The 26,475-nt window shown below is 42.1% G+C and overlaps 2 protein-coding genes across 2 annotated transcripts; both read left to right on the top strand.

Annotated features, from left to right (window-relative positions):
* Nucleotides 1-3,649: 3,649 nt before the first annotated feature.
* Nucleotides 3,650-4,603, top strand: LOC119062334 (olfactory receptor 6Q1). Its single transcript, XM_037163297.2, has one exon. The coding sequence runs from the start codon at nt 3,650-3,652 to the stop codon at nt 4,601-4,603; it is 954 nt and encodes a 317-aa protein (XP_037019192.2).
* Nucleotides 4,604-19,319: 14,716 nt separating this feature from the next.
* LOC128626481 (olfactory receptor 6Q1-like) lies at nt 19,320-20,273 on the top strand. The gene has a single exon (XM_053659032.1). It carries the CDS (start codon nt 19,320-19,322, stop codon nt 20,271-20,273), a length of 954 nt encoding a protein of 317 aa, XP_053515007.1.
* The last annotated feature ends 6,202 nt before the right edge of the window (nt 20,274-26,475 follow it).

Below are 26,475 nucleotides of genomic sequence, written 5' to 3'. Positions count from 1 at the left end.
TACTCATAGTTCAAGGTGGGTCTAGGACAAGGATTGAGAAATTATAGCCTGTGGGCCAAATCTGGCTCCAGCCTGTTTTCCTGTTGCCTGTAAGCTAAGTTTTATTGATTTATTTTTAGAGACATGGGAAGGGAGGAAAAAAGAGAGGGAGAGAGACATCAGTGTGAGAGAGAACATTGATTGGTTGCCTATTGTACTTTCCCCAATTGGAACCTGAACCCACATGTGCCCGACCTGGAATTGAACCTGTGACCATTTGCTTTGTGGTATGATGACCGATCCACTGAGCTACACTGGTTAGGGATTTTACATTTTTAAAGGGTTGCAAAACCACACAAAACCCCAAAAAGGATTTGTGGCATAGACTGTATATGGCCCACAGAACCTCAAATATTTACTATGTGGCAGAACATGTTGGATGGCCATACTCTAGAAGGCCCTAGTGTTTTCCTCAGACACCCAGGTTCCTTCAGTATGTGGGTCCCCCAAGCACTGGCATATCAAAGTTTTTGGAATTTAACCTCTGAATGGGGGAAAGAGAAAGTGGGAAGCAATACCTACCTCCTCAAACTTTCAGCCAGCCCACAAGTGAAATGTGAAACACATCCCAGCCTGGATATAAGGGGGTAAGGGGCTATAGAACCTGGGCCAGGCAGTTTTCTCCCAAGGACTCCATGCTGAAGAAAGGAAGTAGGAATCTTTACTCTGTGTGTGTGTGTTAAATAGTTCACTTCTTTACCTCTCCTTCATCTGTTGAGACATATAAGCAACTTTTTTCTTAAATAGAATTTATTGGGGTAACATTGATTTGCAAAACCATACAGGTTTCAAGTGTACACCTCTATGAAACATCATCTGCACACAGCATTGTGCACTCATTGCCCAAAGCAAAGTCTCTTTCTGGCCCCATTCCACCCCCTTCTTTGCCCTCCTCCACCTAGCTCCTATTTCCCTTCCCCTCAAAAGCAGGGGTTTTTTTAGTATAACTTATCTGGACTGAAACAAATGCCCTCAGGTTCTGGTATCCTCTCTTCAAGTCACAGATCAGAGAACTGAAACGATTATAAGGCAATACTGCCCCTGCTCAGTATCAGGTACAGTGATGGATTCTGGGGCATGAACTCTGTACCAGGTCCCTTCCTGGATGCTGAGGGCCAGATGCTCTGTACCAGGATGCCTCTCAGCATCACCACATGTCTTGGTACAGAGCAGAAGCCTGTCATGTGTTGGCCTGAACTGTGTACAAGTTTGGAGGAATGAGGGAAGGAAATGTCTTCCTAGTGAAGACAGGACAATTGACTTGAGTCACAGCTGAAAGGACAAGTAAGACTTAGGAATAATAGTAGCCATTCATGAGTGAGGCAGCCCAGCTAGTAAATTGCAGAGCCAGGGTTTGATGCCAGGTCTGTTTGACTCTGAATCTCATGCTCTTAATGACTATGAAGAAGAATGAACATTTCAGATAACTTTACTATGAGAACCTTAGTGTGTCTATAACCCAACGTCAAGTCAGGCTTCTATAGCAGTGAGAGTCTCTGCAAGGAAGGGCATCTTGGAAGAGTGAGCATTCTTCCCCAGCTGTTACATTGTAAGCCAAATTGCTAAGGGAGAAATGTGCAGGAATTGTGCCCTGAAGCTTCCTGGAACCAACAGAACCATGAAACATCTGGGGCTGCAAGGCAAGTTAAGTTGGCCAGGAAGCCAGTGTATATAGACAGCTCACTGAGGGGATGGATGTTGGGGCCTGGAACTCGGCACAGTGGGGACATATACAGAAATCTGAAGTTGTTGACCCTTTCCATTTCTGACTTTGTATCTCTGCATGCTTCTGTTACCAGGAAATCATGGAATGTTGAAGCCAGAGGGAACTCGCTTAGTAATTTTTTTGGGAGAGAACAAGGGTTTTAGATTCTGACAAACTTGGATTCAAATTTTGGTTTAGGCATTTTGGACTGTAGGCAAAACACTCTTTCCTTCCCTCCATAGGGTCAGAGATGTTGAGTAATTTGCCCAAAGTTACAGAATCGGTGCATGTATTTCCTTTAGCTATCTAATAGTGCTTAACCAGCCACTCCAAAACTTAGTGGCTTACAGGAACAACAATCATTTATTTAGCTCACAAATCTGTAATTTGGGGAGGGCTCAGTGTTAGCTGGGCCACTTGACAGGGGGCAGGAGGATCTATTTCTCAGATGGCTCAGTCACCTACCTGGCTGGCATGTTGGTGCTATCTATCAGTGGGTGCTGAGCCAGGGCTGAGGGCTATGACCCTTAGCCACACCATCAGGGGCTTTCTGAGGGCTCCCTGGACTTCCTCCCACCATGGTGGCTGGGTTCCAAGAAGTGGGGAAAGTGACCTGTTTCTTAGGGCCTGGGTCTAGTAGCCAGCCCAGCATCACTGTCACCTTGTTCTGTTGTCAAGCAGTCACAAAGCCCAGATTCCAGGAGAGTGGTTGTAGACTTCACTTTTTCATGGGAAAAGTGTCAAAAAATTTTAGGCTTTGTTTTAAATCTACTACAGTAATGGGGATATTATGTTCCCTCACTGAATTCTAAAATAAGATAGTTAACTTTTTTGGATCTCTTTTTGTATTGTCTATTTTTAAATTACTTTATTGTTATTCCATTACAGTTGTCTGCATTTTCCCCCGCTCCCCCTCACTGTATTATCTGTATTTTAAAATATGAGTTTATTTAGTGATTCATTCATGGTCACATACTTTAAGTGGATGCTGCAGCTTGCATTCAAACTCAGTTCTGTTGAGGCTATCTCTTAAGAGCTTGACTCACTGTCCATCCCCAGTGATCATGACCATCAGCACTCCATGCTCTGCTTGCAACAACCTCCGAAACGTTCCTGCCTCCCACCTCATTATTCTAAAGGGCAGAAAGCATAGCTCTGTTCCCTTGCTGAGAACTCTTCAAGGCTCTCTATTCCCTATTGTGCTTAGACTGAAGCTTTGTACCTCCTCTTAACTAGGTTACTATTCTTCATGATGTCTCAGGCTACTCCTTAAGTGCAATAATCATAATCTTCCTTTCACACTATTCCCAGGACCACAGGTCAATTTTTCTTGATATTCATGGACCTAAACATGATGCTAAATGCTTTAGAGGGACTACCCAGTTTAAATTTACACACCTTTTTAGTTGTTTTTGTTTTTGTGTGTGTGTGTTTGAAGCCATGTGTGCTTGATTAGCAAGCTAGCTCCCTAACTTCTGTGGTAAACTAGAACTGCTGGAAGTTTCTCATATATGCAAGGACTCTCTGGCATCTGAGACTTTACACTTATGTCATCCCTACATCACTATCCTGATCTCAGTACTTATACTTATTTTTCAGGTTCCAGTGTAGATGGCCCTTTCTCCAGGAAGATTTCTCTGATTCCTCAAAACTGGTCCAGTTTCCTCTTTATTTCCTCCCACAATATCCTGTCTTATTGCCGTCCAGAACTTTTCATTTTTGTGCTGAGATTGTCTATTTTCCTGTGGTCCTAAAAGACTATAAATTCTTTGAGGGTAGGGATAGTGTCTTAAGTTCACTTTCCTCTTCTGCGGTGGAAGATATTTCAGTCCCACATCCTCACTTGCTCTCCTTCAGTTGTCATTATCTACAAGACTATGAGACTCCTGAGCTCTCAATCCCAATATGCAGTCGTATACCCCAAACTGGACCCATGTAACAGAGTTTGTCATGCTGGGTTTTTCTGGGGTGCATGAAGCACGCTTTCTCCTCTTTACACTCTTCCTCACCATGTACCTGGTCACCTTGGTGGAGAACCTGGCCATCATCCTGGTGGTGAGTTTGGACCATCGGCTACGAAGACCCATGTATTTCTTCTTGAGGCACTTGTCCTGCCTTGAAATTGGATATACCTCAGTCACAGTGCCCAAGATGCTGGCTGGTTTTGTTGGGGGACATGGGGACAAGAATATCTCCTATGCTGGTTGCCTTTTCCAGCTCTTCATCTTCACTTTCCTTGGGGCAACTGAATGTTTCCTGCTGGCTGCTATGGCCTATGACCGCTATGTGGCCATTTGTATGCCTCTCCGATATGGGGCCTTGGTGTCCTGGGGAACCTGCATTCGCCTGGCTGGTGCTTGTTGGCTGGGAGGGTTCCTCACACCTATGTTGCCCATCTACCTCATGTCCCAGGTGACATTTTGTGGCTCCAATGTCATTGACCACTTCTTCTGTGATGCTTCACCTCTGCTAGCCTTGTCCTGCTCAGATGTCACCCTGAAGGAGACTGCTGACTTCCTGGTCTCTCTGGCTGTGCTCCTGACTTCCTCTGCAGTAATTACTGTGTCCTATGGAAATATTGTCTGGACACTGCTGCATATCCGTTCAGCGGCTGAGCGCAAGAAGGCCTTCTCCACTTGTGCAGCTCACCTGACTGTGGTGAGCCTCTTCTATGGCACTCTTTTCTTTATGTATGTCCGGACAAAAGTGGCCTCTTCCATCTACTTCAACAAGGTGGTGTCTGTCTTCTACTCCATTGTCACACCAATGCTCAATCCCCTCATCTATAGTCTTCGAAACAAGGAGGTGAAGGAAGCTCTGAGCAGAGCATTTTCCCTCAAGTCTTGGAAAGGCCAGTGATGGGGCAGGTGAGGTCCAGATTCCTTTCTCTTTAGAAAGAGGGTGGTGAGGACTATGCTATGGGGCAGTGGCCTGGGTAGTCAGGAGTATGGACTGTGTGTTAGTTAAAGTAAAATGCTAATCTGCTCTAACAGGAGTGACCTAACTGTAATGCAGCCTTAAGAATAAAGGAGGTTTTTCTGTTTCCTGATGGAATCAAAGGTGAATGCTCTCAGCTGGTGAGTGGCTCTGGTCTACAGTGTATAAGGATCCAAGCTTCTTCCATCTTGTGGGCCCATGGGCCAAATGCAGCTTAACCTTGTTTTTCATGATCTTTGAGCTAAGAACGGTTTGTGCTTTAAAATGATGGAAAATCAATAAAAGTAGAATTATAGTTCATGGTACATAAATATTTTATAAAATTAAAATGTCAGTGTCCATAAATAGTTTTATTAGAACATGGCCACATCATATGAATTGTCTCTGTGCTTGTGCTACAATGACAGAGTTGCATTGTCCTGACAGAGACCATTTGCTAACCTCCAACCTAGGGCCTTCTTGTAATTTGCATGGTCAACACTGGATTCCAGTGGGCGGGGAGGATGGAGCATTGGGCTAACATACACTGTGTGTTAAGGTTTCCCTCCCAGATGCAGCGATGATCATTCCCACTCACCTCTGTTGGTTAGAAGTTAGCCATAGGTCATATCCGATGGCAAGGGTGGTAAATATCTTCCATGGCTAAGCTGCCAGAAACCTATCCCAAAATGATTATTGTGGGAAAACTGAGGAACAAATTTTGGTAAAGAGCCAATAGTTTCCACCACAAAGTCCCCAGAACCACAGCTGATTTTCCCTGTGGTCCATGCACTTATCTGCTTTGTAGCTATATTCTCGTATTTGAAATATAGAACAACCCTTCCTTATGCCACATGCTCTTGGAAAATTGATTTAAGAGGATCTCTATGGCAATGTCAGCTCCCTTGAAATAAGGTTTAAAAAAGACTGTTACAATTCAAGTAGTTTCCTGTGTGTAGGTACTGTCTTTTCTGAAGACATTTACAATTATCATTTGTTCTAGGAAACTGTGGAATGTGAGAGAGGAAAGTGTTGAGTTTGGAATGGGTTGGGGCAGAACAGATTTTCTGTCATAGAGTTTCTAAACTGGCCAATAACAAACAGATTTCATGATGGTGCATCACAGTATCTGCACCCTGCACCCCAACCCAGCATCTTAGCAATTGCAATTTTCATAGTTAACAGAGAAGGCACCAATGGCAAGTTGTGAAAACAATTTTACTTACTGGATATTATCTCAGTAATGTGCTTTATATTCTTTTGGGTGATGACAAGATGCAGTGCAAAGATCAAATATAAGAATTCATCTGAATGAAATAAAAGAAGTAGATACTTTGGGGCAACTGACCTGAGTAGATTTGAACACAGAATAAATTTGACGTTTAGGTTTCTGACTGATGGAAAGAAAGTGAAACATACTGAATGCATTAGTCAGAGTTCTCCAGAGAAACAGAACCAATAGGGTCCCTTTCTCTCTCTTTCTTTCTCTCTCACTCTCTCTCTTTCTCTCTCTCTCTCTCTCTCTCTCTGTCTCTGTGCTCTGTCCAGGTAGATCTGTATGTATATACATAGATATACCCACATATGCATATATGTATTTATATATAGAGATCTGTACATATACATATGTATAATAGGAGATTTATTATAGAAATTTGTTTACATAGTAATGGAGACTGAGAAGTTTTATGATTTGCCATCTGCAATGTGGAGAAGGAAGAAAACCAGGGGTAAATGGCTTTACCATTCAGTCTGAAACCAAAGCACTAGTGTCTAAGGGAAGGAGAAGATGGCTGTCCCACCTCTAAGAAAGGACAAATTCACCTTTTCTCAGCCTTTTGTTTCAACTCAGGCTCTCAATGGATTGGATAATGCTCCCCTGTGTGGATGAGCACCATCTTCTTGACTCACTTACTCCAATGTTAATCCCTTCAGAACCCCCCTCACAGACACAGCCAGGAATACTGTGTTACCAACTGTCTGGGTGTCTGTGAGCTCAGTCAAGTTGACATAAATTTTACCATCACACTGGGTTACATCATTCTTATATAAGGTAGCAGAAAGAATTCAAATTCAAACATGGAAAGCATTTTTTTCTGGATTTTGGGGAATATTCTAAGAACCATTCTGTGGAAGTACCAGTAAAGTTTACAAATTTGAGCTTCTTGAAGAAGAAACCTATATTTTGAGATAAATTGCATAAAATGGTAAATAGTCTGAGGCATACTCTCAGAAAGGATTCTGTACATGTGAAAGTGGCTGTTGCTTTACATGTGAAAGGAACTTGTGTTAATAAAATCTGATATAAGAAACTAAACTAAAAAAGAAAGGTCTTTTGTGATTATTTAAATTATAAAATTATCAGTCCCTTAGAAAACAGACACAGCTGCCAGAACCTGAGGTACAGGAAATGTGTAGGTATTGGCAGCTAAAGTTTAAAAAAAATTATACTTCACCTTCAACATCACTTTGCATTGGTCTCAGCACTGTGTACAGCATTGTGGCCAAACAATCATATGCTTCACACAGTGTCCACCCTGATATCCCCAGCACTTACCTACCTGGCACCACTCATAGCCATGGCAACATTATCAACTATATTACCTATGGACTGCTAAAGTTTTAAAAGCCACTGCTAATGAAAATAAATTATGAAATCACACCAGGGAAAAATGTATATTTTTGTAGATAGGTAATTTCTGAGGATACAATTCCTTCTTTGGGGAAATATTTATTCATACAATGAAACACAGTCATGGGATGTGCTAGCTTAATGGAGACACTACTTCAGTGGTACCCAGAGAATGTCACAAAGAGTGATTCTTGAGAGAAAGGAGACTAATTAAGGTAGAATCCTGAAAGCAGTACTGCTTATCTTGCTTTACCCATTCTGGGTATCAGGATGTTGACTTCATTGTTAGGAATTCCCTGGTTGCTATCTTGGAGAAGGTCCTTTGACTTGGGACTTGGCAAGAATGCCTGGAGGTACATTCTGAAATCAGAACTCCACAGTTTGCTGTTTGCCATTATGTAACATCATCAAAGGCTTTGATGTGGGTCTTCATCACTGTGGCCCATCTGCACCTTCCTCTGTGGTGCCATATTCTTTTCCTCTCTTGCACCTGCACTTGGCTTTCCATTTCTTTTGTCAGGGTTCGTAGTTTTTGGTTAGTCACTTGCTTTTCAATTTTCACATGCCAACTGCTTAGCAGTTGATTTCTAAGGCATATTTGTAGAAATTCTGGCTTTCATTATGAATGCCATAGCTTTCTTTTTCTCTAAAATGAGTCCTTAAAAAATCTATGTTCTTGTTTTTGGGCTTCATTGTCATTGGTCTAAATAACATTATTGGCCAGCCATGGCAAGGTAGGAGCATTTCAGTTATTCAGGTTGATAGTTTTATTTTTTATTATTTTTAATTTTTAAAATTAATTTACTGTGACACTATTACAGATGTTCCCATATGCCCCCCTCTTGGCCTACCACCAGCCATCCCCCACCCCCTTCCCTCTGGCCATCACTAGACTGTTGTCTATGTCTATGAGTTATGCATGTATGTTCTTTGGCTAATCCCTTCACCTTCTCTCATCCAGGCTTCCCTTCCCCCTTCCCTCTGACAGCTGTCAGTCTGCTACATACCATGTGATTTCACTTACACGTGCAATCTAATGAACAAAATAAAATGATGAACAAAATAGAAACAGAAGCATGGACACAAGGTAGGAATATTTTAAACTTTTTTTGCAGGAACTTGAGATGAATCTCAATACTCAAAATGTGGATGCCTTGAAGTCTCGAGACATTTTGTATAAAACCATTCCATTCTGTCCCTTTCCAGAGAGTAGTCCAGGAACACTATCACCTCACTAATTGGTGCTCAGTATTTGTGGGCATCACCAACATCCTCACACTCTCTTGTTAGTGGAGAGACTTCATTTAGATCCAACTTTGTTCTAGTGGTTGCTCAGCTGAGTCTGTGACTATCACTCATACTCATCTAACCAAAGACAAGAAGCTAACCAGAGCAGGTTAAGGTTATTTACATCTTTTTTTAAATTTATTTTTATTTTTAAATTTTATTTAGTTATTTTTCAAGTACAGTTTTCTGTCTATTTCTCCCACCCCAGCCCACCCCGCCCCATGCTCCCCACCTCCCTTTCATTTCCACCCCCCTTAGTTCTTGTCCCTGTGTCTTTCATACTTGTTCCTCCAAATCCCTCCCCCTTTTTCCCCTTAAATTCCCTTCTCTCTTCCCTCTGGTCACTGTCCCCTTGTTCTCTATTTCAGTGTCTTTGTTTTTATTCTGCTTGCTTGTTTGTTTTGTTGTTTAGCTTCCTGTTAAAGGCGAGATCATATGGTATTTGTCTTTCAACACCTGGCCTATTTCACTCAGCATAATGCTTTCCAGTAGGTTATTTACTTCTTATAGAAGAGTTTTACAATAGACATATTTAATTTACTCCAACCAATCAGTTTGGGGTGAGAGTGTTTGATCATAAGTGCTTTGCTTGTAAGGATTACGTGATAGCCTATCTGAGGAGTTTTCATAAAAGTTTTAATGATCCATCAATAAATCAAGAGATGCAAGTTCATTATGTATAATTTTATTGAATTAGTTTAAAGTACTTGTTTAACTCTTTTGTTCCAGGTACTATTCTAAAAGCTTTTTAATGCTTTATAAATATTAATTCATTTATTCCTCACTGATAACTCCACAAAGTTGGTGCTATTCTCTTAGAGAGGAAACTAAGGGAAAGACAAATTAAGTAGCTTCCCCAAATTCACATAACTAAGTAAAAGAGCTAGGGCTTGAAACTTATTCCTGCGACTCTTAACATCTGCACAGTGTTGCTCTGGGTACAGTGGTCCCCGTTCTTGTCATCAGTTTCATTATCTGTAAAAGGATGGTTTTAAATACCTACCTTCTGAATGTTTAATATGGGCTGAGCACATTCACACATTTTTTCACTTCATCATCACAATAACCTGCATTAGAAGGCTTTGTGTCATTTTACATTGGGGGAAACTGAGGCTTAGAATGGTTAAACAGGACTTCTGCGAAAATGGAGGCGTAGGTAGAAACACTGTGCTTCTCACACAACCAAGTTTAAAAACAACAAAGTTTTAGCAACAAAAACGCAGCAAAACACAGAATATTGAACTACACAGAAGTCCAACAACAACAAACCTTTCAGCCACACCAGTAAGAAGGGTGGAGCCCGCACTGGAGCAGGTTGGGCAGGAAAGATCCCTCAACCCATGTGGGCATGCAGCCATGGCTGGATCCCAAGTGTGGGATAACAAGGGGCGGACCCAGAGAGGGTGCCACGCAGCAGGCTGACCACAGTAACACATTAGCGTGCAGATAAACCAGTGAAGGAGAGAGCAGTGAGACAGACTGTGTAGGCCCCGGCAGCAGGAAGCAGGAGAGGGGACTGCTATTGCCCCTCTTTGACCCCATCCCCACATACAGTATTACAACCCAGCCACCTGGGGGGCCCTGCCCTGGTGAACACCTAAGGCTCCCCTCCTTATACATAACAGGCGTGAACAGACCAAAACATGGCTCAAGAAGAACTCAAAGCCCCAGAGCCAATAACTCTAAGCAACCAAGAAATCGCCAACCCCTCAGATGCACGGTTCAAAACACTGGTGATCAGGATGCTCACAGAACTGCTTGATTTTAGTCACAAATTCGAGGAACATATGAAGGATAAACTAATTGAAATGAAGGGAAATGCACAGGAAACCAATAGTGATGGAAAGGAAACTGGGACTCAAATCAAGGGAGTGGATCAGAAGGAAGAAGAAAATGACCAAAGAGAAAAATATGAAGAAACAAGAATTCAAAAAAAGGAGGAGAGGCTTAGAAACCTCCAGGACATCTTTAAACATTCCAACATCTAAATTATAGGGGTACCAGAAGGGGGAAAGGAACAGCCACCGGTGGAAAACTTATTTGAACAAATAATAAAGGAGAACTTCCCCAATCTGGCAAAGGAAATAGACTTCCAGGAAATTCAGGAAGCTCAGAGAGTCCCAAAGAAGTTGGACCCAAGAAGAAACACACCAAGGCACATCATAATTACATTAGCCAAAATTAATATGGAGGAGAGAATCCTAGAAGCAGCAAGAGATAAGGGGACAGTCACCTACAAAGGAGTTCCCATCAGACTGTCAGTGGATTTCTCAAGAGATCTTACAGGCAAGAAGGGGCTGGAAAGAAGTATTCCAAGTCATTAAAGGCAAGGACCTACATCCAAGATTGCTCTATCCAGTAAAGCTTTCATTTAGAATGGAAGGACAATAAAGTGCTTCTCAGATAAGATCAAATTCAAGTTCATTATCACCAAGCCCTTATTATATGAAATGTTAAAGGACTTACCTAAGAAAAAGAAGATAAAAAGGATGAACAGTGAAAGGTCAGCAAACTCACAGTTATTAAGAACCACACCTAAAACCAAAGCAAACTAAGAGGACAGCTAGATCAGGAGCAAAACCATAGAAATGGAGATCACATGGAGGGTTAGCAACAGGGGAGTGGGAGGAGGAGAAGAAGGGAGAAGGTACAGAGAATAAGTAGCATAGACAGTAGGTAGAAAATAGATAGGGGGGAGGGCAAGAATAGTATGGGAAATATAGAACCTAAATAACTTGAGACACGTGGTCATAAACTAAAGGGGGGAATGGTGGGGGAGGGGTGTGCAGGGTGGAGGGGAATGAAGGGGGGGAATAGAACAACTGTATTGGCATAATCAATAAAATAAATAAATAAATAATTTAATTAAGAAAATAATAAAAATTATGGAAAAAAACTGCTCAAAAACAAGAATGAGAAAATAGCAAAAAGGAGCAATTGGAATTTTTGAACATCAAAATATATAGCTGTTGAAACCCTCTGTGGGTCCACCACCTTTCAGAGCAGGTGGGTCCGCCTGCTGCTACTCCACACCTGGGTTCCACCCACGCCTGCCTGTGCACATGGGTCAAGAGCTCGGGTTGCTCAGGTGGATCTTTCCTGTCTGACCCTGCTCTGCTGCTGGCTCTGCCCCTCTTACTGGTTTGGCTGAAGGGTGCGTTGTTGTCAGACTTCCGTATAGTTCAATTTTCTGTGGTTTGGCTGCGTTTTTGTTGCTAAAACTTTGTTGTCTGGAGAGTTGGTGCTACGAGAAGGCACAATGTTTCCACCTGTGCCTCCTTCTTGGCAGAAGTTTCCCGCCCCCCCCCCCAGTTACTTTTAATTAACACAGAAAAACACAAAACAAAGTTCTGTGTTTTGGGGGAGTGAGACTCTGAAGTTGGGTCAAATTAGATCAGAGCTGAAGTGGTTTTTCCATGGATATAGGGCAGTCTCACATTTCTTTCTTTCTTTTTTGAAAACTCTTCCAAGTGTTTATCTTTTAATTTTATATTTTAATTAATTTAAAAAATTTCAGTTGCAGTTTACACTCAATGTTATTCTGTATTAGTTTCAAATGTATAGCAAAATTGTTAATAAGTCACGTACTTTACAGAGTGGTCCTCCTGCTGCTTCAAGTGCCCACCTGGCTGAATACATTATAATCTCCATATTATTGACTATGTACCCTATGCTGTAATCTACATATCCGTGAATGTTGTATAACTACCAATTTTTACTTCATTCCTTCACCTTTTTCACTTGGCCTTCCAATGCCTGTTCCTCTGACAACTGTCAGTCTGTTCTCTGTGTGTACGAGTCTGCTTCTATTTTATTTGTATGTCTATTCTGTTCATTAGATTCTACATATAAGTAAAAATATATGGTACTTGTCTTTCTCCAATGTATTTCACTTATCATAATGCTAAGTGAAATGACCCTTAGCATACCCTCTAGGTTCATTTGTACTGTTGCAAAAAGTAGGATCTCCATTTCTTTCTATTTTTTTTTTTTAATGTCTGAGAAGTAGTATTCCACTGTATAAATGTACCACAGCTTTTTTAAAAAAATATTTTATTTTATTTTTCGAGAGAGGGGAAGGGAAGGAGAAAGAGTGGGAGAGAAACATCAATGTATGGTTGCCTCTCATGCATCCCCTGCTGGGAACTGGCCTGCAACCCAGGCATGTGCCCTGACTGGGAATCGAACCTCGATACTCTGGTCGCAGGCCCGCGCTCAATCCACTGAGCTATGCCAGCCAGGCCTGTACCACAGCTTTTTTTATCCACTCCTCCACTGACGGACACCTGGGTTGCTTCCATATCTTGGCTCTTGTAAGTAATGTAAAGTTTTATAGCAAAATCATCTCATGCCCACTGTTAGGTGAGTAAAACCTTCATCTTTGTTGCCTTATTCATTTTTAACGACATTCTAGGTAGGCAGATTATTCTTCCAAGTTTAGAGGTGAGAAAAGGCGCTCAGAGGAACTGACATGCTCAACGCAACACATCCATGAAGAGACTTAGGTGGACTCCAGTCTTTGTCTTTGATGGTTTATACCGAGCTACATGGCACTGGGCTCTGTGAGATTCAGTAAAAATGACACATGGTCTTGTCATCAAGGAACTTTGTTGTTTGGCTGGGAAGCATCACAATCTGCAACATGAAGGCTGGACCCACATCATATGGAATCAAGGGAAATCTCCTATGTGTTTAGAGTATGTTGAATGGCTGGTCTCCTACAGGGCCCTTGGGTCCTGTTAACTTTGCTGGGCTGCCTCCTACAATCAGAATAGATACTCACCACCTTGATGTTCCCTTTGCCTTACAGTGAAATGATGTCATATTTGCTTTTGGGGGAAAACATGGCTCAGACTGTAGATAATCCTCAGATACTCTGAGGGAAATTCTTTGCAATGAAGGCACCTGGGCATAGTTACATTCTGGGTAAAAGTGATCCTTAGTCACAGCCTTAGTCACAGCCTCTGTGACTTCCTTCAGGATTGATTGACCCTGGGCATTTCACACCTGTATGGTGTATAACCTGGCCCAGCATGACTATTCAGTAATGTCTGTTGTTATTATTGTAGCTTTTCTCTACCTGGGGACAAAGAGCAGATAGGTAGGTGGGGACCTGAATAGAAAAAAGCATTCATTGCATTCTTGATAAATCTGGAATTCTGGAGATTTCTTTTCACCCTATTCTAGGTAAGTTGGAGCCAGAGACCTTGGCAAAGAGTTCAACTGGCATGGGACCTTCCTTAGTTGGTCCCTCATCTTCCACTGGCACTTGTCCACCTAGTCTACAAACCTGGAACTCCCATGTAGGTTCTGCACATCCTCTGGGGAAGAATTTCCCATGATCCATTATCTTCTTTCCTCTGTGGTCTCAGTGCTTCAAACTACCATTGAGATCTGGTCCCGAGGGCCACCTCTAGGTTTTTAGAGGCACATACACAGGTATGAGTCATTTTATAGACAGTGACAACTCCTGTTTCCTCCCTCTCCAGTTCAGCTGATGGTGCCCTGCCCTCTTCCTTTTGTTCAGAGAGGCTGTGATCCTTAAATATGGGGTCTGTGTCCCACAATGAGATCTGGGTTCTGAAAATGTTGGGTTTTTGCTCAAAGAAGAGACAAAGAAGTAGCATGGGACAGGTGAGTGGCTATTCCAGAGACCCCTAAGCACCCAGATATGAGCTATTTAGCTTTTGGTTTACACCAGTGCTGGAAACTAACAGGCACATGTGTATGAAGAGCATAGCAGAGGCTTGTGTATGGAAAGGATGTTGTCAACCAAAGATATACCAAAGCCAGAGTGAGGATTCTTGACTTCTGGGTCACCCAATTTTTTTTCATAGTTTTCCCAATTTATTTAATTTGTATTTCTTTGAGAACATTTTTTACAGAGTCATTGGGGTCTTAAATATCAATTCACTTTTCAAGTGAGGAAACTGAGGCACATAGAACCTGACTGATTTGCCTGAGCTCACATAGAGTAAGGGTGCCAAGAGTCGTTTGGGGGTTTTAGTTTCTCATCATCTCTGTCTGCCTCCTCCAGCAACCTCAAATAAATCTTATAAACAAAATCAGTGTTGCTTGTTGTTCAAGTGCAGCTTCAAGGCCATTCACAGGGCCCCACTGACATTGCTATTCTCCTAGGTTTTCCTGTTATTGAAATTCTGCAGTAATCACATAGACATAGCAATGGAGGCAAGATAATAACGTCTTCTTAGAGTGTGGCTTTCACATATCAGAAAGCCTGCTATCCACTCTGTCACTGATTCACATAGTATCCTGGGGACATTAGTCAGCAGGTATTATTCCTATATGAAGATTAGGAGCCAGAAGCTCAGATAATTTGTTCCCTACCTTGGTTCTTTTTTGCTGTAGCGAACCCTTCAGCATGTATGTATGCCTGGCGACCCTCCATTTCCTTTTTCTATGACTATTTCCCATTTGTTCCCTTCATGAAATGACCATTTGAGAGAACCTTTGAGGAGCAGGTCAGGCTTGCTCAGTATGGAAGGTGCTGGACTAGTGAGAAAAGCACTCAGTTAATTTGGTTTTAGCAATGCCAGCACCCCAGGGAGGTGGTGTGGTGGAAAGATGGTCATGAGACTGGGCTGTATTCTTTTCTGGACTCTTCCACTTAGCAGCTGGCTGAAGCAAGGCTGGTGAGAGGCTGATGTCCTTTTCTCCTCCTTTAATGTCAACTGAAAAATATAAGGCTTGGTGGAGCAAAGTTTGAAAACAGCTGATATAATTTTTTTGGATTTTTTTTGATTTTATTGATTATGCCATTACAGTTGTTCTATCCCCCCCCTTTATTCCCCTCCACCCTGCACCCCCCACCCCCATCATTTCCCCCCTTTAGTTTATGACTTTGTGGCTCAAGTTCTTTAGGTTCTATATTTCCCATACTGTTCTTGCCCTCCCCTTTATCTATTTTCTACCTACTGTCTTTGCTACTTATTTTCTGTACCTTCTCCCCCCTTCTGCTCCTCCCACTCCCGTGTTGGTAACCCTCCATGTGATCTTCATTTCTATGTTTTCTCTCCTGATCTACCCATCCTTTTAGCTTGCTTTTGTTTTAGGTGTGGTTGTTGATAACTGTGAGTTTGCTGTCCTTTCGCTATTCATCTTTTTTATTTTTTTCTTAGATAAGTCCCTTTAATATTTCATATAATAAGGGCTTGGTGAGGATGAAGTCCTTGAATTTGACTTTATCTGAGAAGCACTTTATCTATCCTTCCATTCTAAATGAAAGTTTTGCTGGATAGAGCAATCTTGGTTGTAGGTCTTTGGATTTCATGACTTGGAATTCCTCTTTCCAGCTCCTTGCCTGTAAGGTCTCTTTTGAGAAATCCACTGACAGTCTGATGGGAACTCCTTTGTAGGTGACTGTCACCTATCTCTTGCTGCTTCTAGGATTCTCTCTTTCATTTTAATCTTGGGTAATATAATTATGATGTGCCTTGGTGTGTTCCTCTTTGGGCCCACCTTCTTTGGGATTCTCTGAGCTTCCTGGATTTCCTGGAAGTCTATTGCCTTTGCCAGATTGGGGAAGTTCTCCTTTGTTATTTGTTCAAATAAGTTTTCCACCGGTGGCTGTTCCTTTCCCCCTTCTGGTACCCCTATAGTTTGGATGTTGGAGCATTTAAAGATGTTCCCGAGGTTTCTAAGCCTCTCCTTATTTTTTTGAATTCTTGTTTTTTCATATTTTCCTATTTGGCCATGTTTTCCTTCCTCTGGTTCATTCCCTTGATTTGAGTCACAGTTTCCTTTTCATCACTATTGGTTTCCTGTGCAATTCCCTTCATTTTAATTAGTTTAGCCTTCATATGTCCCTCTAATTTGTGACTAAAATCAATTAGTTCTTGAGCATCCTGATCACCAGTGTTTTGAACTGTGCATCTGAAAGTTTTGCTATTTCTTCATTGCTTAGATTTATGGGCTCTGGGGCTTTGAGATATTTTTGAGCCATTCTTGGTCTGTTCTCACCCATTAAGTATAAGGAGCGGAGCCTTAGGTGTTCACCAGGGTGGGACCGCCCAGGTGGCTGGGTCATGATGCGGTATGTGGGGGCGGGGTCAGAGTGGGGAAATGGCGGCTCCCTCTGTTGCCTCTCGCGGCTGGGGCTTGCTTGGTCCCGTTTCATCAACCACTCCCTCAGTGGTCTATCTGCACAGGAATGTGCCAGCACAGTCAACCCGCCGCCCTGCGCCCTCTCTGGGTCTGCAGGTCGCTCACTGGGTCCACCCATTGCAACCCCATGCCTGGGATCCATGAGCCTGAGTCTGTCTGACTTGAGTTTTGCTGTGCAACCCCACTATGCCTGCTGCTGGCTTCACCTCTCTTACCGGTCAGGCTGAAGAATTTGAGTTATCAGACTTCCGAAAAGTTTAATTTTCTGTGTTCTGGCTGTGTTTCCTGTTGCTAATATTCTGTTGTCTCTAAATTTGGTCGTGTGAGAAAGCATGCTGTCTCCACCTATGCCTCCATTTTGGCGGAAGTCATAATTTTCTAGAAAATTTAAAATGAAATTCAATAGCTAAGAAAAAAATGTTATATGTAAAAATCAATTCAACTTTTATTTTTTTACACCAAAGGCCAGTGAGAGTGGGCTATTCCAGGATAGAAGTGTCATTCTCTCGGGCACCTCCTGCCTTGGAGCTCATCGGCAGAATCGTGCCATGGACTTCAGCACCCAAATTAGATAGCTCTTCCATCAGTATTGAGGGAAGGTTTCCTTTCCTTCCGATTTCCTTGAAACAGGTAGCTGGAAGGGGAAAGGAAACAACACTCTGGGCCAGCATGATGCTTGGAGCAAATGTTTATTCCTTTATGATGGCATCCACATAGTTATTTCATACACACTACATTCCAGTGACTGTTTTTGCCACTGGCAACATAGTGATGTGTAAACAGGGACACTGTCTTCAAGGAGCTTGGGGTGGTGTTTGTGTGTATGTGTGAAGATACAAGACACTAACCAATAAATATCTGATTGATGACAAATGAGGCTGACAAAAATCCCAAGCTGAGGAAGGGGGTCAGAGAGTGATGGGAGTTGAGTGTTCATATGGTGTCAGAAAGGACCTCTGTTGACATGGCCTCATAGAGAGAATTGGAGGAAGTGCAGGAGGAAGCTACACAGAAAGGAAGAGGGAACAATAAGAGAAGGGCCCTGAATTAAGGTCCTTAATGCTGTTTCCTTTGATATTTAGAAGAGCCTGCAAATATATGGACTGTACCCCCCATTGGGGGCAGGAGGATCTATTTCTCAGATGGCTCATTCACCTACCTGGCTGGCATGTTGGTGCTATCTATCAGTGGGTGCTGAGCCAGGGCTGAGGGCTATGACCCTTAGCCACGCCATCAGGGGCTTTCTGAGGGCTCCCTGGGCATCCTCCCACCATGGTGGCTGAGTTCCAAGAAGTGGGGAAGGTGACCTGTTTCTTAGGGTCTGGGTCTAGAAGCCAGCCTAGCATCACTGTCACCTTGTTCTGTTGTCAAGCAGTCACAAAGCCCAGATTCCAGGAGAGTGGTTGTAGACTTCACTTTTTCATGGGAAAAGTGTCAAAAAACTTTTAGGCTTTGTTTTAAATCTACCACAGTAATGGGGATATTATGTCCTCTCACTGAATTCTAAAATAAGATAGTTAACTGTTTTTGGATCTCTTTTTGTATTGTCTATTTTAAAATTATTGTTATTCAATTACAGTTGTCTGCATTTTCCCCCGCTCCCCCTCACTGTATTATCTGTATTTTAAAATATGAGATTATTTAGCGATTCATTCATGGTCACATACTTTAAGTGGATGCTGCAGCTTGCATTCAAACTCAGTTCTGTTGAGGCTATCTCTTAAGAGCTTGACTCACTGTCCATCCCCAGTGATCATGACCATCAGCACTCCATGCTCTGCTTGCAACAACTTCCCAAACCTTCCTGCCTCCCACCTCATTTCTTCTAAAGGGCAGAAAGCATAGCTCTGTTCCCTTGCTGAGAACTCTTCAAGGCTCTCTATTCCCTATTGTGCTTAGACTGAAGCTTTGTACCTCCTCTTAACTTGGTTACTATTCTTCATGATGAGCCAGGCTACTCCTCAAGTGCAATAATCATAATCTTCCTTTCACACTATTCCAGGGGAGCCATAGGTCAATTTTTCTTGATATTCATGGACCTAAATATGATGCTAAATGCTTTAGAGGGACCACCTAGTTTAAATTTCCACACCTTTTTAGTTGTTTTGTGTGTGTGTTTGTGTGTGTGTGTGTGTGTGTGTGTTTGAAGCCATGTGTGCTTGATTAGCAAGCCAGCTCCCTAACTTCTGTGGTAAACTAGAACTGCGGGAAGTTTCTCATATATGCAAAGTCTGTATGGCGTCTGAGACTTTACACTTATGTCATTCCTACATCACTATCCTGATCTCAGTACTTATACTTATTTTTCAGGTTCCAGTATTGACGGCCCTTTCTCCAGGAAGATTTCTCTGATTTCTCAAAACTGGTCCAGTTTCTTCTTTATTTCCTCCCACAATATCCTGTCTTATTGCTGCCTAGAACTTTTCATTTTTGTGCTGAGACTGTCTATTTTCCTGTGGTCCTAAAAGACTATAAATTCTTTGAGGGTAGGGATATTGTCTTAAGTTCACTTTCCTCTTCTGCGGTGGAAGATATTTCAGTCCCACATCCTCACTGGTTCTCCTTCAGTTGTCATTATCTACAAGACTATGAGACTCCTGAGCTCTCAATCCCAATATGCAGTCGTATACCCCAAACTGGACCCATGTAACAGAGTTTGTCATGCTGGGTTTTTCTGGGGTGCATGAAGCACGCTTTCTCCTCTTTACACTCTTCCTCACCATGTACCTGGTCACCTTGGTGGAGAACCTGGCCATCATCCTGGTGGCGAGTTTGGACCATCGGCTACGAAGACCCATGTATTTCTTCTTGAGGCACTTGTCCTGCCTTGAAATTGGATATACCTCAGTCACAGTGCCCAAGATGCTGGCTGGTTTGGTTGGGGGACATGGGGACAAGAATATCTCCTATGCTGGTTGCCTTTTCCAGCTCTTCATCTTCACCTTCCTTGCGGCAACTGAATGTTTCCTGCTGGCTGCCATGGCCTATGACCGCTATGTGGCCATTTGTATGCCTCTCCGATATGGGGCCTTGGTGTCCTGGGGTACCTGCATTCGCCTGGCTGGTGCTTGTTGGCTGGGAGGGTTCCTCACACCTATGTTGCCCACTTACCTTGTGTCCCAGATGACATTTTGTGGCTCCAATGTCATCGACCACTTCTTCTGTGATGCTTCACCTCTGCTAGCCTTATCCTGCACAGATGTCACCCAGAAAGAGACCGCTGACTTCCTGATCTCTCTGGCTGTGCTCCTGACTTCCTCTGCAGTAATTACTGTGTCCTATGGAAATATTGTCTGGACGCTGCTGCATATCCGTTCAGCGGCTGAGCGCAAGAAGGCCTTCTCCACTTGTGCAGCTCACCTGACTGTGGTGAGCCTCTTCTATGGCACTCTTTTCTTTATGTATGTCCGGACAAAAGTGGCCTCCTCCATCTACTTCAACAAGGTGGTGTCTGTCTTCTACTCCATTGTCACACCAATGCTCAATCCCCTCATCTATAGTCTTCGAAACAAGGAGGTGAAGGAAGCTCTGAGCAGAGCATTTTCCCTCAAGTCTTGGAAAGGCCAGTGATGGGGCAGGTGAGGTCCAGATTCCTTTCTCTTTAGAAAGAGGGTGGTGAGGACTATGCTATGGGGCAGTGGCCTGGGTAGTCAGGAGTATGGACTGTGTGTTAGTTAAAGTAAAATGCTAATCTGCTCTAACAGGAGAGACCTAACTGTAATGCAGCTTTAAGGATAAAGGATGTTTTTCTGCTTCCTGCTGGAATCAAAGGTGAATGCTCTCAGCTGGTGGGCGGCTCTGGTCTACAGTGTATAAGGATTCAAGCTTCCTCCATCTTGTGGGCCCTTGGGCCAAATGCAGCTTAACCTTGTTTTTCATGATCTTTGAGCTAAGAACGGTTTTTGTGCTTTAAAATGGTGGAAAATCAATAAAAGTAGAATTATAGTTCATGGTACATAAATATTTTATAAAATTAAAATGTCAGTGTCCATAAATAGTTTTATTAGAACATGGCCACATCATATGAATTGTCTCTGTGCTTGTGCTACAATGACAGAGTTGCATTGTCCTGACAGAGACCATTTGCTAACCTCCAACCTAGGGCCTTCTTGTAATTTGCATGGTCAACACTGGATTCCAGTGGGCGGGGAGGATGGAGCATTGGGCTAACATACACTGTGTGTTAAGGTTTCCCTCCCAGATGCAGCGATGATCATTCCCACTCACCTCTGTTGGTTAGAAGTTAGCCATAGGTCATATCCGATGGCAAGGGTGGTAAATATCTTCCATGGCTAAGCTGCCAGAAACCTATCCCAAAATGATTATTGTGGGAAAACTGAGGAACAAATTTTGGTAAAGAGCCAATAGTTTCCACCACAAAGTCCCCAGAACCACAGCTGATTTTCCCTGTGGTCCATGCACTTATCTGCTTTGTAGCTATATTCTCGTATTTGAAATATAGAACAACCTTTCCTCATGCCACATGCTCTTGGAAAATTGATTTAAGAGGATCTCTATGGCAATGTCAGCTCCCTTGAAATAAAGTTTAAAAAAGTCTGTTACAATTCAAGTAGTTTCCTGTGTGTAGGTACTGTCTTTTCTGAAGACATTTACAATTATCATTTGTTCTAGGAAACTGTGGAATGTGAGAGAGGAAAGTGTTGAGTTTGGAACTGTGTTGGGGCAGAACAGATTTTCTGTCATAGAGTTTCTAAACTGGCCAATAACAAACAGATTTCATGATGGTGCATCACAGTATCTGCACCCCAACCCAGCATCTTAGCAATTGCAGTTTTCATAGTTAACAGAGAAGGCACCAATGGCAAGTTATGAAAACAATTTTACTTACTGGATATTATCTCAGTAATGTGCTTTATATTCTTTTGGGTGATGACAAGATGCAGTGCAAAGATCAAATATAAGAATTCATCTGAATGAAATAAAAGAAGTAGATACTTTGGGGCAACTGACCTGAGTAGATTTGAACACAGAATAAATTTGACGTTTAGGTTTCTGACTGATGGAAAGAAAGTGAAACATACTGAATGCATTAGTCAGAGTTCTCCAGAGAAACAGAACCAATAGGGTCCCTTTCTCTCTCTCTCTCTTTCTCTCTCTCTCACTCTCTCTCTCTCTGTGCTCTGTCCAGATAGATGTGTATGTATATACATAGATATACCCACATATGCATATATGTATGTATATATAGAGATCTGTACATATACATATGTATAATAGGAGATTTATTATAGAAATTTGTTTACATAGTAATGGAGACTGAGAAGTTTTATGATTTGCCATCTGCAATGTGGAGAAGGAAGAAAACCAGGGGTAAATGGCTTTACCATTCAGTCTGAAACCAAAGCACTAGTGTCTAAGGGAAGGAGAAGATGGCTGTCCCACCTCTGAGAAAGGACAAATTCACCTTTTCTCAGCCTTTTGTTTCAACTCAGGCTCTCAATGGATTGGATAATGCTCCCCTGTGTGGATGAGCACCATCTTCTTGACTCACTTACTCCAATGTTAATCCCTTCAGAACCCCCCTCACAGACACAGCCAGGAATACTGTGTTACCAACTGTCTGGGTGTCTGTGAGCTCAGTCAAGTTGACATAAATTTTACCATCACACTGGGTTACATCATTCTCATATAAGGTAGCAGAAAGAATTCAAATTCAAACACGAGAAGCATTTCTTTCTGGATTTTGGGGAATATTCTAAGAACCATTCTGTGGAAGTACCAGTAAAGTTTACAAATTTGAGCTTCTTGAAGAAGAAACCTATATTTTGAGATAAATTGCATAAAATGGTAAATAGTCTGAGGCATACTCTCAGAAAGGATTATGTACGTGAAAGTGGCTGTTGCTTTACATGTGAAAGGAACTTGTGTTAATAAAATCTGATATAAGAAGAAACTAAACTAAAAAAGAAAGGTCTTTTTGTGATTATTTAAATTATAAAATTATCAGTCCCTTAAAAAACAGACACAGCTGCCAGAACCTGAGGTACAGGAAATGTGTAGGTATTGGCAGCTAAAGTTTTTAAAAAATTATACTTCACCTTCAACATCACTTTGCATTGGTCTCAGCATTGTGTACAGCATTGTGGCCAAACAATCATATGCTTCACACAGTGTCCACCCTGATATCCCCAGCACTTACCTACCTGGCACCACTCATAGCCATGGCAACATTATCAACTATATTACCTATGGACTGCTAAAGTTTTAAAAGCCACTGCTAATGAAGATAAATTATGAAATCACACCAGGGAAAAATGTATATTTTTGTAGATAGGTAATTTCTGAGGATACAATTCCTTCTTTGGGGAAATATTTATTCATACAATGAAACAGAGTCATGGGATGTGCTAGCTTAATGGAGACACTACTTCAGTGGTACCCAGAGAATGTCACAAAGAGTGATTCCTGAGAGAAACGAGACTAAGATAGAATCCTGAAAGCAGTACTGCTTATCTTGCTTTACCCATTCTGGGTATCAGGATGTTGACTTCATTGTTAGGAATTCCCTGGTTGCTATCTTGGAGAAGGTCCTTTGACTTGGGACTTGGCAAGAATGCCTGGAGGTACATTCTGAAATCAGAACTCCACAGTTTGCTGTTTGCCATTATGTAACATCATCAAAGGCTTTGATGTGGGTCTTCATCACTGTGGCCCATCTGCACCTTCCTCTGTGGTGCCATATTCTTTTCCTCTCTTGCACCTGCACTTGGCTTTCCATTTCTTTTGTCAGGGTTCGTAGTTTTTGGTTAGTCACTTGCTTTTCAATTTTCACATGCCAACTGCTTAGCAGTTGATTTCTAAGGCATATTTGTAGAAATTCTGGCTTTCATTATGAATGCCATAGCTCTCTTTTTTCTCTAAAATGAGTCCTTAAAAAATCTATATCCTTGTTTTTGGGCTTCATTGTCATTGGTCTAAATAACATTATTGGCCAGCCATGGTAAGGTAGGAGCATTTCAGTTATTCAGGTTGATAGTTTTATTTTTTATTATTTTTAATTTTTAAAATTAATTTATTGTTGACACTATTATAGATGTTCCCATATGCCCCCCTCTTGGCCTACCACCAGCCATCCCCCACCCCCTTCCCTCTGGCCATCACTAGACTATTGTCTGTGTCTATGAGTTATGCATATATGTTCTTTGGCTAATCCCTTCACCTTCTCTCATCCAGCCTTCCCTTCCCCCCTTCCCTCTGACAGCTGTCAATCTGCTGCATACAATGTGATTTCACTTACATGTGCAATCTAATGAACAAAATAAAATGATGAACAAAAGAGAACAGAAGCATGGACACAAGGTAGGAATATTTTAAACTTTTTTTGCAGGAACTTGAGATGAATTTCAATACTCAAAATGTGGATGCCTTGACATTTCGAGACAGTTTGTGTAAAACCATTCCATTCTGTCCCTTTCCAGAGAGTAGTCCAGGAACACTATCACCTCACTAATTGGTGCCCAGTATTTGTGGGCATCACCAACATCCTCACACTCTCTTGTTAGTGGAGAGAATTCATTTAGAGCCAACTTTGTTCTAGCGGTTGCTCAGCTGGGTCTATGACTATCACTCATACTCATCTAACCAAAGAGAAGAAGCTAACCAGAGCAGGTTAAGGTTATTTACTTCTTATAGAAGAGTTTTACAATAGACATATTTAGTTTACTCCAATCAGGTTAGGGTGGGAGTGTTCAATAATGAACTCTTTGCTCTAAGGATTACATGTTAGCCTGTCTGAGGTTCCCATCCCAGGACTTACCTTGGAGCCAAGTTTTCATAAAATTTTAATGATCCAGCAATACATCAAGAGATGCAAGTTCACTATGGATAATTTTATTGAATTATTTTAAAATACTTGCTTAACTCTTTTGTTCAAGGTAGTATTCTAAAAGCTTTATAATGCTTTATAAATATTAATTCATTTATTCCTCACTGATAACTCCACAAAGCTGGTGCAATTACTCTCTTAGTGAGGACACTAAGTCAAAGACAAATTAAGTAGCTTTCCCAAATTCACATAGCTTAGTAAAAGAGCTAGGGCTTGAAACTTATTCCTGTGACTCTTAATATCTGCACAGTGTTGCTCTGGGTACAGTGGTCCCCGTTCTTGGCATTAGTTTAATTATCTCTAAAAGGATGGTTTTATTTTATTTATTTATTTATTTATTTATTTATTTTGCTTCTTCAATTTATTTATTTTTTTATTTATTTTTTTTAAAATTGATTATGCTGTTACAGTTGTTCTATTCCCCCCTTCATTCCCCTCCACCCTGCCCCCCCATCCCCACCATTACCCCCCTTTAGTTTATGTCCATGTGTCTCAAGTCCTTTAGGTTCTATATTTCCCATGCTATTCTTGCCCCCCCTCCATCTATTTTCTATCTACTGTCTATGCTACTTATTTTCTGTACCTTCTCCCCCCTTCTCCTCCTCCCACTCCCCTGTTGCTAACCCTCCTTGAGATCTTCATTTCTATATTTCCACTCCTGATCTAGCTGTTCTGTTAGTTTGCTTTGGTTTTAGGTGTGGTTGTTAATAACTGTGAGCTTGTTGTTCTTTCACTGTTCATGTTTCTTTAACTTCTTTTCCTTAGATAAGTCCCTTTAACATTTCATATAATAAGGGCTTGGTGATGATGAACTCCTTGAATTTGGTCTTATCTGAGAAGCACCTTATCTGTCCTTCCGTTCTAAATGAAAGTTTTGCTGGATAGAGCAATCTTGGTTGTAGGTCTTTAGATTTCATGACTTGGAATATTTCTTTCCAGCCCCTTCTTGCCTGTAAGGTCTCTTTTGAGAAATCTGCTGATAGTCTGATGGGGACTCCTTTGTAGGTGATTGTCCCCTTAGCTCTTGCTGCTTCTAGGATTCTCTCCTTCATTTTAATTTTGGCTAATGTAATTATGATATGCCTTGGTGTGTTTCTTCTTGAGTCCAACTTTTTTGGTACTCTCTGGGCTTCTTGGATTTCTTGGAAGTCTATTTCCTTTGCCAGATTGGGGAAATTTTCTTTTATTATTTGTTCAAATAATTTTTCCTCTGGTGGTTGTGTCTTTCCCCCTTCTGGTACCCCTATAATTTGGATATTGGAGCGTTTAAAGATGTTCTGGAGGTTCATAAGACTCTCCTCATTTCTTTGAATTCTTGCTCCTTGACTCTTTTCTGTTTGGCCATTATTTGCTTTCTTCTGGTCCACTGCATTGATTTGAGTCCCAGTTTCCTTTTCATTTCTATGGGTTTCCTGTGGAATTCCATTCATTTCCCTTAATTTAGCCTTCATATGTTTCTCTAATTTGTGGCTATAATCAACCAGATCTGTGAGGAAGCTGATGACCAGTGTTTTAAACTGTGCGTCTGAGAGTTTTGCTATTTCTTCGTTGCTTAGATTTATCTCTGGGGCTTTGAGGTCTTCCTGCGACATTTTTGGTCTGTTCTGGCCCTTTAAGTGTGAGAAGCGGCGCCTTGGACTCCCAGGTCGCTGGGTTGTGAGGCTGTATGTGGGGGCGTGGTCAGAGCGGGGAAATGGCGGCACCCTCTATCGCTGCCGCGGCCGGTCCAACCGCCCACTCCCTTGCTCGCTCACAATCAGGCAACCGCAGTCAACACGCTGCACCGCCTCCCCACTGTCTCCTCCGCAGTTGCTCACCCGGTGGGTCGCTCGGTCGCTCACCGGGTCCAATCCTGCGTCTGGAACCTGCGCGTCCGGATTCGCGGGTCTGGATTCCGCGCTCGGGTCCGACCGAGTCCTCCTTTGC

The sequence above is a fragment of the Artibeus jamaicensis genome, unplaced genomic scaffold (assembly GCF_021234435.1).
Source record: "Artibeus jamaicensis isolate MK-2021 breed Jamaican fruit bat unplaced genomic scaffold, CSHL_Jam_final scaffold_614, whole genome shotgun sequence".
Lineage (NCBI taxonomy): Eukaryota > Metazoa > Chordata > Mammalia > Chiroptera > Phyllostomidae > Artibeus > Artibeus jamaicensis.
Note: the sequence above shows the minus strand (reverse complement) of the source record. Positions and strands in the feature narration are given on the sequence as shown.